The sequence below is a fragment of the Salvelinus sp. IW2-2015 genome, unplaced genomic scaffold (genome assembly GCF_002910315.2).
Source record: "Salvelinus sp. IW2-2015 unplaced genomic scaffold, ASM291031v2 Un_scaffold2247, whole genome shotgun sequence".
Taxonomy (NCBI): domain Eukaryota; kingdom Metazoa; phylum Chordata; class Actinopteri; order Salmoniformes; family Salmonidae; genus Salvelinus; species Salvelinus sp. IW2-2015.
In genome coordinates, this window is record NW_019943576.1 from 83,846 (window position 1) to 100,128 (window position 16,283).

The following is a 16,283-nucleotide window of genomic DNA, read 5'->3' on the forward strand; positions in this document are numbered from 1 at the left end:
ACTTGTGCTAATATGTTTGCTTGCTAGTTAGGTACCGTTATCCAGCCAACCAATTGTAAGTTAACATTGGATTGCTTATTTGCTTCGACTTAGTTAGCTAACTAACGTTAGTCGTCCAACTAATATTGTTCCTCGTGAATAAACATCAGCTCGTTTTCAACCTCTTATTCTTAATCTCCAGCATACAACATACAGTATGAGAAAACAGCGCTTTTCTATGATCTGTGGTTTAAAAATATAAAGGTCCTAAAAATGTTTCTCTGTGACATTGCAGGTAAGATTAAAAGTAAAAAAAATAATGATTTTCAAAACCTGCAACGAGTTTCTAGGCCAAGGGTGTATTTTCTTGGTCCCCATGTCAGGGTGAATCACTGTTTGAAAATCAATGTTGATGTCATCGGGTAGCTAGAACTTTTTAACTTTATTATTTTATAAGTACAAAACTTAGAAATGCGCCGTTTTCACATATATGCTGGACAAATATAAATTAGGTTGAAAGTGGTGGAGTTGGCCTTTAAATTACAAAACATTTTCACAGACGTTAGCTTAAGAGAGGCAAGGACTAGCTATGAACAGTTGACTGTGTATTGTGACCTGCATTTTGCTCTGCAGGTGATATATAGTAAACCTATTTATATCATCCATTGAGATTGAACTGATTAATGGGCCGTTATACTTTAAGACAGAGATTGGGAAGTTGGAAAAGCACATCTTGAACGACATTAAATTAAAATCCAGGATATGACATTTGAAGATAGGATTTTGTACTTGTGTAGAGCCCAGGGTCTGTACCATTGGCCACCTGCTTGGGCCTAATTAACCATCAAGATGGTTAAGTTGACTTGACTGGTTCCTAATACAATCATGTTCACTCATCTAGCGATAGAATTGTCTGATGTGGAATGACAATCAATCCCCAAGTAAGCTATATCTTTTACAAGCTGCTAGCACAGGCAATGGCTTGCATTCACATTTGCTATATGGTCACCATGTGCTAATATATCCCCCTACTGCTCAACTGCAGTTATTTGTCTTACCAAAGAGGTGTTTCTTACCTTAGTTGTCAAGAGGCATACTTTTATCCCAAATAAATAAGATATTTGCTTACAAGAATAGGTTGTGACTCACAATACGCCAGTCTTATGTACTGCTCGTGCCTCGACTGTTTAGGATGTCTTTTCATGCCCTGGCTGAGGACACACATTCTTTTCTGACCCACATGGATAGAACAGTATTTATTATTTTTGTACAGGTTAGGAGGGGAAATTAGGTTTAGTATACACACACATTTCTTGCAGACTAAAGGAGCCCTTCTGTCCTGTTGATGTTGGTTATTAATGGCTCTGGGTGGTGTGTGTCATATATCAAGACAGTGTGGCTGGCTCATTGTTTATCTTCTGCAGAGGGACTGGTTACTGTCACTGGACAACCGGCTGGGCCATGCCTTATAAGTCATTGCCATCCATTGGCTTGTCCACTGGGCTTGCTTGACAGAAAATGTCATTTGGCGTAGGCCTATTACTTGAATTTTCACCCCTTACAGCTTGCATGCAACTGTCTGATATCCTTTCCTCCCTTTGCAACAGGTAATATTGCATCTTTGACAAGATTTGTCCACTTTCTGTGGCTGACTTTTTGTATGATAACAGCCTTTGTGTATTGTCTTGCTCCCTTGAGTATATAGATTCATTAAATGTTTGTTCACGTCACCTGTTTCCTGTCACCATAACCATTGTTGTACTTAAGCCATTAGAATGAGAATCAATGCTTTCAGTAGTGTAGCCTATAGCAGTTGAAGCGCTGTTTAAACAATTGTTGACCATATTTGACCTCTCATTTCATAGCAGGCAAAACGAGTAAGGCATGTGCCTGGTTCACTCATTGAGAGAATAGATGCTAGAGCTGAAACAATAAGTAAAGCTGTCAGCCTGTCATGTTTTACGTGACATGTTTTTTAGACTTCGCTACAATCAAAGATTTTTCTGGTCTAGGAAGGTGACAGTTAAGGACTTGGAGTTGTACTAAATAGTAACTCTGCTCAACTTGAACTAAAAAGAATGGTCACAATAGTACTGATGTCTCCTCTGTTGGATGTAGCTCTGCACATGCCCTGTTTCTTTGACTGGGGGAATGACCTACCCACCCACTAGTATCCTCTGCGTGAGTGAAGGCAACAGTCCCAATGCAGTGCAGATGGTTATACGCACCATGCTCTAACTGTTTAGCTTTACTGTTATTTAGATGGTTTCTTTTGTAGCTGGTGAGTAATTTTGATACTGTTGTCATCAGCATTCATGTATTTGAGATTCTCATTGGACTTCTTGTTAACGTCGTGTAAGCAGATGCCATGCTCATTATAGTGTACACAGAGTACAGACTAGTAGAAATGTCCTTATTGGCCATGAATTTCCAGACCATTAATTGCACAAATTCACACCGTGAACGGAAATGAACGATCTCACTGTCAATGTTTTTTATTGAATTTTTATACTTAACAGACTTCGTGAAGTGTCGGAGAAACTCAACAAATACAACTTTAACAGGTAAGACATTAAAAAAAATTACATTTTAACTGTGGAATTATCAGCAAATGTATTATTCAGCCATGTCTTTCAGCGGGGACCACACTCCACAGATATATAGCGATCTTATAGCTTTTTTACATGTTAACATTCACTACATTGTCTGTCTCCAATGCAGTCATCCACACCTCAACCTGCTGGAGCAGGCCACCTTAAAACAGTGTGTAGTTGGACCAAACCATGCTGGCTTTCTGCTTGAGGTAACATTGAAGGATTTATGTATATTACAATCATTAACATTTGAGCTGTACTGCCTCTACATTTTTGATGGAGATTGTGATTTGAACTAAAAAGTGCACTACTTACAATGCACTACTTTTGGGGTAAAAAGTCAAGTGTCCACTTAAAAAAAAAATGAATAAGAGCACCATGAGTTAATAAAAAAATATATTTTAGTGCCGTCTTTTGTGACATGCCATCACCTTTTCTGTTTTGATAATATGGAGTAATTTCTTTCTTTCCAGGATGGACGTGTGTGTCGGATCAGCTTTGCTGTCCAGCCTGATCGTCTAGAGCTGACCAAACCAGATGGCAACGATGGGTGAGACTGTTTACACTAGGAAAATAGTTTCATCCTAGTGGAGTTTAAGAGAACTTTCTATACCAAGGGTTGCATTAGCTTTCAGAAATCTGTATTTTCAAAACATATACCATAAAAAAATCTGCGTTTTAACCATTTCACATGCGTTTTTATATTGAAAGTCAAGTTTTTTTTTGCTTCAGTAGAGTGATAAGGGGTGTGTAACTACATAGTATTTCTTCACACAAAATACATTATTGCAACACATTCGGTATAATTTTTTCATCATATGACCACAGAAGTGCAAAGCTATTAGGCTAGTAAATTAGTTTGCAATGAAAAAGCAAGGTATTTTTTGCAAAAACGATGGGTGGCCATCATATTTGTGATGTTTGTCATAGGAAATGTAGCTGGCTACATTCTTTCTAACATTTTGCTTGATGTTAATCTTGCTTTGTAACTTGTTACTGTAAATACTACGCCGGAGGAAAGTACCGTACTCATCACATCAGTCAGAGCGCTGTCTGGCGATCCAATGAGAGAGCAAAGATATTTCATCCGAGTGGAGAAGTGCAACTGAAGCACAAAATGAGTCCTTTTACATTCTTGATTTAGAGCGAATCCTGACTGAAGCTGAGCAGAATTGACAATAAGAAGCGTTTTAGATCTGCATTTACAAAACGCAGCAAGATATTTGTCTGCCTTGACTGCTGCCTAGCAATGGTGAGTCCTGCGAGTTGAGTTCCACAGAGTTCTTACTAAGTACTTAGGCCTACTAGTTGAACGGTTTCAATGTGTTATTATTTAGTCACTTAAAACACTATGACAAATGAAAGACCAGAAAGTGTTGACTGTGTTGAGGTGTTTTGCATCATGGACAATGTATGTTCTATAGATAAGTAATTGGTATTTTATTCCATTTCTGCAATTTATTGTCCCCCAAAAAACTAGGCAAAACAAAGCTCGCAATGGTATCTTAGCACTTAAGAAATCAAGGCCGTGTTCTGAAAGCCAATTGCATTTATGAATCTGCTCTTTGCTTTTATTTTATTTTGTATGAGCAAGAATGCCTTTTTAGCTGTTGCTAGGGTTTGTGTTGGTGGCCAGCATGCATTTGTGAGTTTCATTGATCCCATATGTCTTACCAGCAGAACAGCATCAAACCGTGAACTAGGCCCTCTAGTTGCAAAGCATGCAAGTGAATCAGCCTGAGAAAGACTGGTGAATAATGTGACTGGTATACTTTAAGATTTTCTGCAGAGCACATGTTTTGTTGCCTGGTACGGTGAAATAAGCTGAACTTTTCAAAAGAAAATGAGATGGTTTCAGATGGTAATAGCTTTGCAGTCAGCCGCATTGTGGGTTTCTGGAAAGCCTTACTGTGGAAACGAGCACTGCACATTTTCAATCAGTAACTTTGACAGCTGACGGAACAAAGCTTCCACTCGGAATACTATCCAGTCACACTCCGCACTATGCATTTCAAGTTTTTACAGTGTAATAAATGGTAAACAAATGTACATTTTTACAGGTTATTTATATTTTATTTCTGCAGAAGTCTGCACAATTCATTGTTAGGCCTACTATACTCAGTTGCTAAATAAAACACTTCTATATTTTGTGTGTTGCTAAAATGCCTAATAGTAAAATCTATCTGCATTCTTTCATTGGGAAGCAATTACCAATATATTGAGATACTATGTACAAAGGAGTCATGGGTTTGAATCCGACAGGACAATGCTGTTATGGTCAGTCTCAGGCGTTGTTCATGATTTGGTGGCAAGTATGTAATGCAGTTGACTTAATTAAACGTAGACTGCAGCAAATTCATACATCCATGTACAATAGACATCACATTTAACACAATACACTCCGATCATATTATCTTATTGTAGGAGTTAGCAATCGCAGCCCTAAAAAAAACAAGTACCTTTTAAAAAGGAATAAGTCTTGAAGGCGGAATGAGTTGCAGCCAATTCTGATTCCCGAGGGTGTTGCCATGCTAGCCTCCATTTCCCCTGTTGTTTTTAACCTTAAACATAGAAATGTAAAAGCCCTAGACATGGGCCACAACCTGGGATTTCCACTCCCAGGTTGTCTTAATTTTTGGTCCCATGTGGGACTACTAGGTTTGTAGTAACTGATCTGATCTCCCGTCTTCCCGTCTTTTGTTTCCAGTTCAAAGTTGAGTGGCAGTGGTTCAGGGACAGGAAGGAGCTCCAGGCCAGGCAGGACTAGTGATCCTCCCTGGTTCCTGTCTGGCTCTGACACACTGGGCAGACTGGCAGGCAACACCCTTGGGTAAGTTCTGGCAGTAAGGGCCCTCAGGAAAAACCTCCCCTAGACACACTCAGGTAAAGTCGTTATACGGCTTCATGTGCATTAGCGCCACTTAGGCCTAGACAAAGACTGCTGCAGGAGGACAGCTGAAGCCATTATTATTATCCAGGATTCAGGTATTGTCCATGTAAAATGAGATGGCGCAGTCAGAATCTACTTGTACTACAGAGTTGTCCTGGAAATTGGGACCTTCAAACCAAGGCAGCAGCAGCTCTGAGGTTAAAGGCATAAACATAAAATGCCTATTGAGCTTTGATAGAAGTGGGCTGATTTTGAATAACACTAGGTGAAAGCAATCTACCATCCATTGTTTTTTCCTCCTTATTTTTTCTTACCTTACTGGCCCCTAAATTATGAGATTTAATGTGGTCAAATTCATCTCTCAAATTACAAAAGACATTTGCTACCAAACTATTGCTTCCAAATTGCAGTATGCATAAATACCCTAGGACCTCTGCTCTCTCTGTGAAAGCCAGCTGTCCCACAGTTAATTGCTAATCCAGTGCGCAGGCAGGCAGCCGTGTGTTGATTTGAGAGAGTTTCTGCTGTGTGGCTGACTGCTGTGCCTGACCTTCGCCTTGTGCTATAACAGGAGTCGCTGGAGCTCCGGGGTGAATGGTGGATCAGGTGGAGGAGGAGGAGGAGGAGGAGGTGGTGGTGGTGGCGGCGGCAGCAGCAGTAGTGTAGGAGGTGCAGGGGGTGGAGGTGTAGGAGGAGCTGTCAGTGGAGGAGGTGGTGGAGGCTCCTCTGGGAGGTCGTCTACAGCTGCCAGGGACTCGAGACGTCAGACCAGGGTGATCCGCACAGGGAGGGACCGGGGCTCTGGTCTCCTAGGCAGCCAGCCCCAGCCTGTCATCCCTGCCTCGGTCATCCCAGAAGAACTCATCTCCCAGGTTAGACCCACTGTCTGTCCTCAACTACATTGATTTAAATTCTGGAAGTGACCCCACCATATGAGAGTTTCTTATCACTGAATATACCATTTTAAAGAAACACTTAACAAATCAGATTTGATCGATTTATTTCTTGACCAGAGCCCCTCGTTAATTATAACAAGGTCCTCAACACATGGCCTTCACTTCTCTCTGGTGCTCAGTCACCACCGTCACAACATGGTTGATTTCTGGGTGGTGATCTTCATGTTGCCTCCCCTCTTCCCCAGGCTCAGGTGGTCCTTCAGGGGAAGTCTAGGAGTGTGATCATCCGGGAGCTCCAGAGGACCAACCTGGATGTCAACTTGGCCGTCAACAACCTACTGAGCAGAGACGATGAGGACGGTGACGATGGCGATGACACAGCCAGCGAGTCCTACCTCCCTGGAGGTACCACTTTATTTCACCTTGATGTGTATTCTACAGCTTTGTCTCATTAAGATAATCTCTATTGCAAGAAAGACTCAACATGACAGCTTTGTATGAATGAGCAGAGGGCTCTTAAACAGTTTGGTCTGGTTTAAGGGGGTTATGTGAAAGCTTTATGTAGATAGTTGGTATTTGCTACATTTGTGGAACCAATGGAGTTGTCCCAAAAATTCTAAATGCAAAAGTCTCTATTAACCTATGGGTTTGACCCTTGCCTGATGGGACAGTAATAGTCATGTCAAAAACATCCCTCTTTTGTGTTGGACCTTACAGAGGACCTGATGTCCCTGCTGGATGCTGACATCCACTCAGCCCACCCCAGTGTCATCATCGATGCTGACGCCATGTTCTCTGAGGACATCAGCTACTTTGGCTACCCCTCCTTCAGACGCTCCTCCCTGTCCCGCCTGGGCTCCTCGCGAGGTAACTGACCATACGGCACTCAGAGCTGCTGCCTAGGGACCATCATCCTCTTCTGTAGTCAGGAGGTTGAGATTTAAATCATATTTCTCTTCCTAAATAATAGTAGTTGTAGTAACAAGTTATCTAAATGGATGTAAGATTACTTTTCACCATACATAGTATATGCTTTTAGTTCTCTGATAGTTGAGGTATATCGTTAAAGTCAAAGCTAGTCTTTCCTTTTCAACCTGTCGGCAAAGCCCATGTGGATGTGGTGTTGTGAATGTGTGTGGTGTTGTGAATGTGCTGCATGGCCACAATATCTGTTCTTCAGTGAGCCCTCTGAGAAAGGCCCGCTAGACCCTGTCATTACAGGCACCACTCTCTACTGCAGCCTTATGCTGTAGGATAAACCCTCTCCCTCGTAATGCATGTCTATCTCTAATCTATCCTGACCTGTCTTCCTACCTCACATTTTAACATGTGAGCGTGCAGACAGACACCACTATTAACTAACTTTCACCGTTTTACTGCCAAAACCCTCTTATTTGCATAATAATAAAAAAAAAATTGTTGACGGGTCTTCCCCAGAGAGTGGCTTACTTTTATCCCACTGGTGTGACCCCATTGCCATACCAGTTCTCCTTCTTCCCTTAGAGCGTGACTCAGAGCTGTTGCGTGAGCGCGAGTCTGTGTTGAGGTTGCGGGAGCGGAGGTGGCTGGATGGGGCCTCGTTTGACACAGAGAGGGGCTCCACCAGCCGCGAGGGGGAGCCCAGCCTGGACAAGAAGAACATCCCTGTCCAGAGCCCTGTCTCTCTGGGCGAGGAGCTGCAGTGGTGGCCTGACAAGGTGGGAGGATAGGGACATTGATCGATTGGTTGATGGAATAATTTGATTAATGGGGAAGGTCCACTCATTTTGGTGTTCATTCAGATGTGATGTCAATAAAGCTTGTTCAGGGAACATGACAGCATTCATTTATCACATTAATGGATTTCCCACTTGGTTTATTTATATCAGTATGTTTTAATAGTTTTCGCTAGGTCTATATGCTCAATATTGTTTTGGGTTAATTAATATGCACAGATCAGGTTAGCAAATATTTCTAGGTAATGTTTCTGTTGGTGTTTTGGTCCAGGATGGTGTGAAGTTTGTGAGCATCGGGTCCTTGTTCTCTGAGCTGGTGGCAGTGAGCTCTAAGGGGGAACTCTACCAGTGGAAGTGGAGTGAACCAGAACCATACAGAAACACACAGGTAAACATCTGTACTGTACAACAATCCAACAGGACTGATTGCATGAAAAATGTGAAGGATTCAGCAGCAGCCTTTATCAAATAAAATTCAAATGATTTATCAGAGACCAGTGCTGTACACTAACAACACCAACTCTCCTCCTGAGGACTACTTTGCAAATAAGTGTTTTCATTCAAATACACGTTTTATTAGCAAACCCACCTCATTAATGTGTGTATGTGTATTAGAGGTCGACCGATTATGATTTTTCAATGCCGATACCGATTATTGGAGGACCAAAAAAAAGCCAATACTGATTAATCGGCCGTTTTTTTGTTTTACTTTTTTTTTTAAATAATTTTTATTTATTTATTTGTAATATTGACAATTACAACTACTGAATCAACACTTCATTTAACTTAATATACATCAATAAAATCAATTTAGCCTCAAATAAATAATGAAACATGTTCAATTTGGTTTAAATAATGCAAAAAAAAGTGTTGAAGAAAGTAAAAGTGCAGTATGTGCCAAGTAAAAAAGCTAACGTTTAAGTTCCTTGCGCAGAACATATGAAAGCTGGTGGTTCCTTTTAACATGAGTCTTCAATATTCCCAGGTACGAAGTTTTAGGTTGTAGTTATTATAGGAATTATAGGACTATTTCTTTCTATACCATTTGTATTTCATATACCTTTCACTATTGGATTTTCTTATAGGCACTATAGTATTGCCATTGTAACAGTATAGCCTCCGTCCCTCTCCTCGCCCCTACCTGGGCTCGAACCAGGAACACATCGACAACAGCCACCCTCGAAGCATTGTTACCCATCACTCCACAAAAGTGGCGGCCCTTGCAGAGCAAGGGGAACAACTACTTCAAGATCTCAGAGCGAGTGACGTCACCGATTGAAACGCTATTACCGCGCACCCCGCTTACTAGCTAGCCATTTCACACCGGTTACACCAGCATAATCTCGGGAGTTGATAGGCTTGAAGTCATATACGGCTCAATGCTTGAAGCACAGCGAAGAGCTGCTGGCAAATGCAGGAAAGTGCTGTTTGAATGAGTACTTACGAGCGTGCTGCTGCCTACCACCGTTCAGTCAGACTGCTCTATCAAATCATAGACTTAATTATAACATAATAAAACACAGAAATATGAGCCGTAGGTCATTAATATGGTCAAATCTGGAAACTATCATTTTGAAAACAAAACGTTTATTCTTTCAGTGAAATACAGAACCGTTCCGTATTTTATCTAACGCGTGGCATCCCCTAAGTCTAAATATTGCTGTTACATTGCACAACCTTCAATGGTATGTCATAATTATGTACAATTCTGGCAAATTAATTACGGTCTTTGTTAGGAAGAAATGGTTCACACACAGTTCGCAACGAGCCAGGCGGCCCAAACTGCTGCATATACCCCGACTCTGCTTGCACAGAACGCAAGAGAAGTGACACAATTTCTCATGTTAAAAGAAATTCATGTTAGCAGGCAATGTTAACTAAATATGCAGGTTTAAAAATATATACACTTGTGTATTGATTTTAAGAAAGGCATTGATGTTTATGGTTAGGTACACATTGGTGCAACGACAGTGCTTTATTTGCGATTGCGCTTGCTAAATCATCACCTGTTGGCAAAGTAGGCTGTGATTCGATGAGAAATGAACAGGCACCGCATCGATTATATGCAACGTAGGACACGCTAGATAAACTAGTAATATCATCAACCATGTGTAGTTAACTAGTGATTATGTTAAGATTGATTGTTTTTTATAAGATAAGTTTAATGCTAGTTAGCAACTTACCCGGCCTCTTGGCTGCAGTCGCGTAACAGGTGGTCAGCCTGCACACGGCTCCTCGTGGTGCTCAATGTAAGGTAGGTGGTGTAGAGCGTTGGACTAGTAACCGGGGGTTGCAAGATCGAATCCCCGAGCTGACAAGATTAAAGTCTGTCTCTGCCCCTGAACAAGGCAATTAACCCATATTCCTAGGCTGTCATTAAAATAAGAATGTGTTCTTAACTGACTTGCCTAGTTAAATAAAGTAAAAAAAACAACAACAATTGTCCACAATCGGTGTCCAAAAATACCGATTGTTATTGAAAACTTGAAATAATCGGCCGACCTCTAAAATGTTGTATATGCATACACATTTAGAGGTCGACCGATATATATGCATACATAGTTAAAAACCTCTGGCGCACAGATCCCTTTAGCGGGATAATTATATTTTTTTTTATTCATGAAATCACAAGTGCAATAACAGTGGGACAAAAAAGTATTTAGTCAGCCACCAATTGTGCAAGTTCTCCCACTTAAAAAAGATGAGAGGCCTGTAATTTTCATCATAGGTACACTTCAACTATGACAGACAAAATGAGAAAATAAAAATTCAGAAAATCACATTGTAGATTTTTAATGAATTTATTTGCAAATTATGGTGGAAAATAAGTATTTGGTCACCTACAAAAAAGCAAGATTTCTGGCTCTCACAGACCTGTAACTTCTTTAAGAGGCTCCTCTGTCCTCCACTCGTTACCTGTATTAATGGCACCTGTTTGAACTTGTTATCAGTATAAAAGACACCTGTCCACAACCTCAAACAGTCACACTCCAAATCCCACTATGGCCAAGACCAAAGAGCTGTCAAAGGACCAGAAACACAATTGTAGACCTGCACCAGGCTGGGAAGACTGAATCTGCAATAGGTAAGCAGCTTGGTTTGAAGGAAATCAACTGTGGGAACAATTATTTGGAAATGGAAGACATACAAGACCACTGATAATCTCCCTCGATCTGGGGCTCCACGCAAGATCTCACCCCGTGGGGTCAAAATGATCACAAGAACGGTGAGCAAAAATCCCAGAACCACACGGGGGACCTAGTGAATGACCTGCAGAGAGCTGGGACCAAAGTAACAAAGCCTACCATCAGTAACACACTACGCCGCCCGGGACTCAAATCCTGCAGTGCCAGACGTGTCCCCCTGCTTAAGCCAGTACATGTCCAGGCACGTCTGAAGTTTGCTAGAGAGCATTTGGATGATCCAGAAGAAGATTGGGAGAATATCATTATGTCAGATGAAACCAAAATATAACTTTTTGGTAAAAACTCAACTCGTCGTGTTTGGAGGACAAAGAATGCTGAGTTGCATCCAAAGAACACCATACTTACTGTGAAGCATGGGGTGGAAACATCATGCTTTGGCTGTTTTTCTGCAAAGGGACCAGGACACTGATCCGTGTAAAGAGAAAGAATGAATGGGGCCATGTATTGTGAGATTTTGAGTGAAAACCTCCTTCCATCAGCAAGGGCATTGAAGATGAAACGTGCTGGGTCTTTCAGCATGACAATGATCCCAAACACACCGCCCGGCAACGAAGGAGTGGCTTCGTAAGAAGCATTTCAAGGTCTTGGAGTGGCCTAGCCAGTCTCCAGATCTCAACCCCATAGAAAATCTTTGGAGGGAGTTGAAAGTCYGTGTTGCCCAGCAACAGCCCCAAAACATCACTGCTCTAGAGGAGATCTGCATGGAGGAATGGGCCAAAATACCAGCAACAGTGTGTGAAAACCTTGTGAAGACTTACAGAAAACGTTTGACCTCTGTCATTGCCAACAAAGGGTATATAACAAAGTATTGAGAAGCTTTTGTTATTGACCAAATACTTATTTTCCACCATAATTTGCAAATAAATTCATTAAAAATCCTACAATGTGATTTTCTGGATTTGTTTTTCTCATTTTGTCTGTCATAGTTGATGTGTACCTATGATGAATATTACAGGCCTCATCTTTTTAAGTGGGAGAACTTGCACAATTGGTGGCTGACTAAATACTTTTTTGCCCCACTGTACCAAAACACAGCGTAGCTTGTTAATCCACCTGTCGTGTCAGATTTTGAAAATATGCTTTACAGCGAAAGCAATCCAAGCGTTTGTGTGAGTTTATCGATCACTAGACAAAACATTACAAACAGCTAGCAGCATTGTAGATTGGTCACGAAAGTCAGAAAAGCAATAAAATGAATCGCTTACCTTTGATCTTCGGATGTTTGCACTCACAAGAGTCCCAGTTACACAATAAATCTTCCTTTTTGTTCGATAAAGATTATTTTTATATCCAAAAACCTCCATTTGGTTGGCGCGTTATGTTCAGTAATCCACAGGCTTTTGCCATGAAGGGCAGACAAATTCCAAATAGTATCTGTAAAGTTCGTAGAAACATGTCAAACGTTTTTTGTAATCAATCCTCAGGATTGAAAATGTTGAGCTACCACTTTCGCGCGCATGAACTAATCAAAGGACATCTGGCAGTCCACTGACGCGATTTGATAAATCTCGCTAGTTTTTCAGAATAACAGCTTGAAACTATGTCTAAAGACTGTTCACACCCTGTGGAAGACATAGGAAAAGGAATGTGGTTGATATCCCTTTTAAATGGAGGAAAGGCAGGCAATGGAACAGGGATTTTTCAAAATAAGAGGCACCTCTGGGTTGGATTTCTTCAGGTTTTCGCCTGCAAAATCAGTTCTGTTATACTCAGACAATATTTTGACAGTTTTGGAAACTTTAGAGTGTTTTCTATCCTAATCTGTCAATTATATGCATATTCTAGCATCTGGACCTGAGAAATAGGCAGCTTGCATTGGGAACATTATTTTTCCAAACATAAAAATACTGCCCTCTAGCTTCAAGAGGTTAAAGTCGGAAGTTTACATACACTTAGGTTGGAGTCATTAACACTTGTTTTTCAACCACTCCACACATTTCTTGTTAACAAACTATAGTTTTGGCAAGTCGGTTAAGACATCTACTTTGTTCATGACACAAGTAATTTTTCCAACAATTGTTTACAGACAGACACTATCACAATTCCAGTGGGTCAGAAGTTTACATACACTAAGTTGACTGTGCCTTTAAACAGCTTGGAAAATTCCCGAAAATGATGTCATGGCTTTAGAAGCTTCTTATAGGCTAATTGACATAATTTGAGTCAATTGGAGGTGTACCTGTGGATGTATTTCAAGGCTTACCTTCAAACTCAGTGCCTCTGATTGACATCATGGGAAAATCAAAAGAAATCAGCCAAGACCTCTTGTAGAAAAATTGTAGACCTCCACAAGTCTGGTTCATCCTTGGGAGCAATTTCCAAACACCTGAAGGTACCACGTTCATCTGTGCAAACAATAGCACGCAAGTATAAACACCATGGGACCGCGCAGCCGTCATACCGCTCAGGAAGGAGACACGTTCCATCTCCTAGAGAAGAACGTACTTTGGTGCAAAAAGTGCAAATCAATCCCAGAACAACAGCAAAGGGCCTTGTGAAGATGCTGTAGGAAACAGGTACAAAGTATCTATAGCCACAGTAAAACAAGTCCTATATCGACATAACCTGAAAGGCAGCTCAGCAAGGAAGAAGCCACTGCTCCAAAACTGCCATTAAAAAAGCCAGACTGCGGTTTGCAACTGCACATGGGGACAAAGATTGTACTTTTTTGGAGAAATGTGCTCTGGTCTGATGAAACAAAAATAGAACTGTTTGGCCATAATGACCATAGTTATGTTTGGAGGAAAAAGGAGGTGGCTTGCAAGCCAAAGAACACCATCCCAACTGTGAAGCAAGGGGGTGGCAGTATCATGTTGAGGGGGTGCTTTGCTGCAGGAGGGACTGGTGCACGTTACAAAATAGATGGCATCATGAGGGGAAATTATGTTGATATATTGAAGCAACATCTCAAGACATCAGTCAGGAACGTAAAGCTTGGTCGCAAATGGGTATTTCAAATGGACAATGACCCCAAGCATACTTCCAAAGTTGGTGCAAAATGGCTTAAGGACAACAAAGTCAAGGTATTGGAGTGGCCATCACAAAGCCCTGACCTCAATCCTATAGAACATTTGTGGGCAGAACTGAAAAATGGTGTTTGAGCAAGGAGGCCTACAAACCTGACTTCGTTACACCAGCTCTGTCAGGAGGAATGGGCCAAAATTCACCCAACTTATTGTGGGAAGCTTTAGAAGGCTACCTGAAACGTTTGACCCAAGTTAAACAATTTAAAGGCAATGCTACTAAATACTAATTGAGTGTATGTAAACTTCTTACCCACTGGGAATGTGATGAAAGAAATAAAAGCTGAAATAAATAATTCTCTACTATTATTCTGACATTTCACATTCTTAAAATAAAGTGGTGATCCTAACTGACCTAAGACAGGGAATTTTTACTATTAAATGTCAGGATTATGAAGAACGTAGTTTAAATATATTTGGGTAAGGTATATGTGAACTTCTGACTTCAACTGTATGTGTGTGTATATTTCTATATATATATTCTAAATCAACTCTTCCAATCAGAACCCTTCTATCCGCCACCCCCGGGTGTCCTTCCTGGGCCTGACCAATGAGAAGATCACCCTGCTGTCTGCTAACAGCATCAGAGCCACCGTGGCCACGGAAACAAATAAGGTGGCGACCTGGTTGGATGACACCCTGAGCAGCGTGGCGTCCAAGCTGGAGCACAGTGCCCAGGCCTACCCTGAGCTGCAGGGGGAGCGCGTTGTGTCTTTGCACTGCTGTGCCCTCTACACATGCGCCCAGTTGGAGAGCAGCCTGTACTGGTGGTGAGTTACAGCAGTTAATCCTCTCCTCTCGGACAGTGGCACACCTGGGTTCAAATGGTATTTGTTTTTCTTGAAATAGTTTGCATTTTGATTGAGCTTTCCTGAAGTGCCAGATTGGCTGGATTTGCACTGGGATTGTGCCAAGCAAGCTCAATCAAGTGCAGCTAAAGTATTAGAAAAATAACAATTACTGGTTGAACTCAGGCAGTGGCTGGCCAGAGGCCCTTGCTCTACTCAAATGTCCAGTGCAAATGTGGAACTCGGTCCTTGAGAGATATATGCGTACAAGAAGGTTAAGCTGGATGTTAGTGGTTTATGTTTTGAAATGTTTGTGTTTCCTCAGGGGTGTTGTGCCTTTTAGTCAACGGAAAAAGATGCTTGAAAAGGCTAGAGCCAAGAACAAGAAGCCAAAGTCGAGTGCCGGCATCTCCTCAATACCCAACATCACCGTGGGAACGCAGGTGACAAAACATAACATAAAACCAAGACTATGGGAGCATTAGAACCCTGTGTATAAATGTTCCTTCATCCTGAAATGTTTTTGTTCTCTGCACCTGTGAATCCGGTTGGATGTCTGTTGCGTACACTCGTACACTGCTTTTGAACGAATGTGAACAGGTGTTTGTGTCCTCTCTCCAGGTGTGCCTGAGGAATAACCCCCTCTACCACGCCGGTGCCGTTGCCTTTTCTGTCAACGCTGGGATCCCCAAGGTGGGACTGCTCCTCGAGTCTGTCTGGAACATGAACGACAGCTGCAGGTTCCAGCTGCGATCACCAGAGAGCCTCAAGAACATGGACAAGACCACCAAGACACAGGAGATCAAGTGAGTTAGCTTCCATTTCAGAGAGCAGCTGGTCTCAATTCGCTCCCTGCCCCTTTCCTTTTGCCCTAACCCTTCTATGTTTGCAGATTTGCAAATATCAAAGGGTTAGGCCCAACGGGAAGGGCTAGGGAGTGAATTGGGTCCAGCTGTTCCCTTTTTTAAGCCACTACAAATGTAAATCAATGGCCCTCGTCTCCAACACTCATGATGAACTCAGTCCTACCCATTCTCTCCTTAGAACGGAGAGCAAGCCGGAGTTGGTAAAGACTGAGATGGGGCCCCCTCCTTCCCCGGCCTCCACCTGCAGTGACACCTCCTCCATTGCTAGCAGTGCCTCGCTGCCCTACAGTATGTCACATTACTAGCTACTATACTAACCTCTGTTT

The 16,283-nt window shown here is 41.8% G+C and overlaps 1 protein-coding gene across 1 annotated transcript in view; it reads left to right on the forward strand.

Annotated features, from left to right (window-relative positions):
• The window catches only part of ubr5 (ubiquitin protein ligase E3 component n-recognin 5), a gene marked incomplete at its 3' end in the record, with an annotated part of 37,253 nt that overhangs the window by 816 nt on the left and 20,154 nt on the right, over positions 1–16,283 (forward strand). The window contains exons 2-14 of the mRNA XM_024140681.2: positions 2,499–2,543; positions 2,701–2,782; positions 3,047–3,123; positions 5,281–5,403; positions 6,035–6,335; positions 6,605–6,764; positions 7,077–7,226; positions 7,845–8,056; positions 8,346–8,462; positions 14,808–15,073; positions 15,417–15,534; positions 15,713–15,897; positions 16,136–16,245. Of these exons, the coding sequence (XP_023996449.2) occupies positions 2,499–2,543; positions 2,701–2,782; positions 3,047–3,123; positions 5,281–5,403; positions 6,035–6,335; positions 6,605–6,764; positions 7,077–7,226; positions 7,845–8,056; positions 8,346–8,462; positions 14,808–15,073; positions 15,417–15,534; positions 15,713–15,897; positions 16,136–16,245 (1,946 nt within the window). The remainder of the gene's footprint in view (positions 1–2,498; positions 2,544–2,700; positions 2,783–3,046; positions 3,124–5,280; positions 5,404–6,034; positions 6,336–6,604; positions 6,765–7,076; positions 7,227–7,844; positions 8,057–8,345; positions 8,463–14,807; positions 15,074–15,416; positions 15,535–15,712; positions 15,898–16,135; positions 16,246–16,283) is intronic.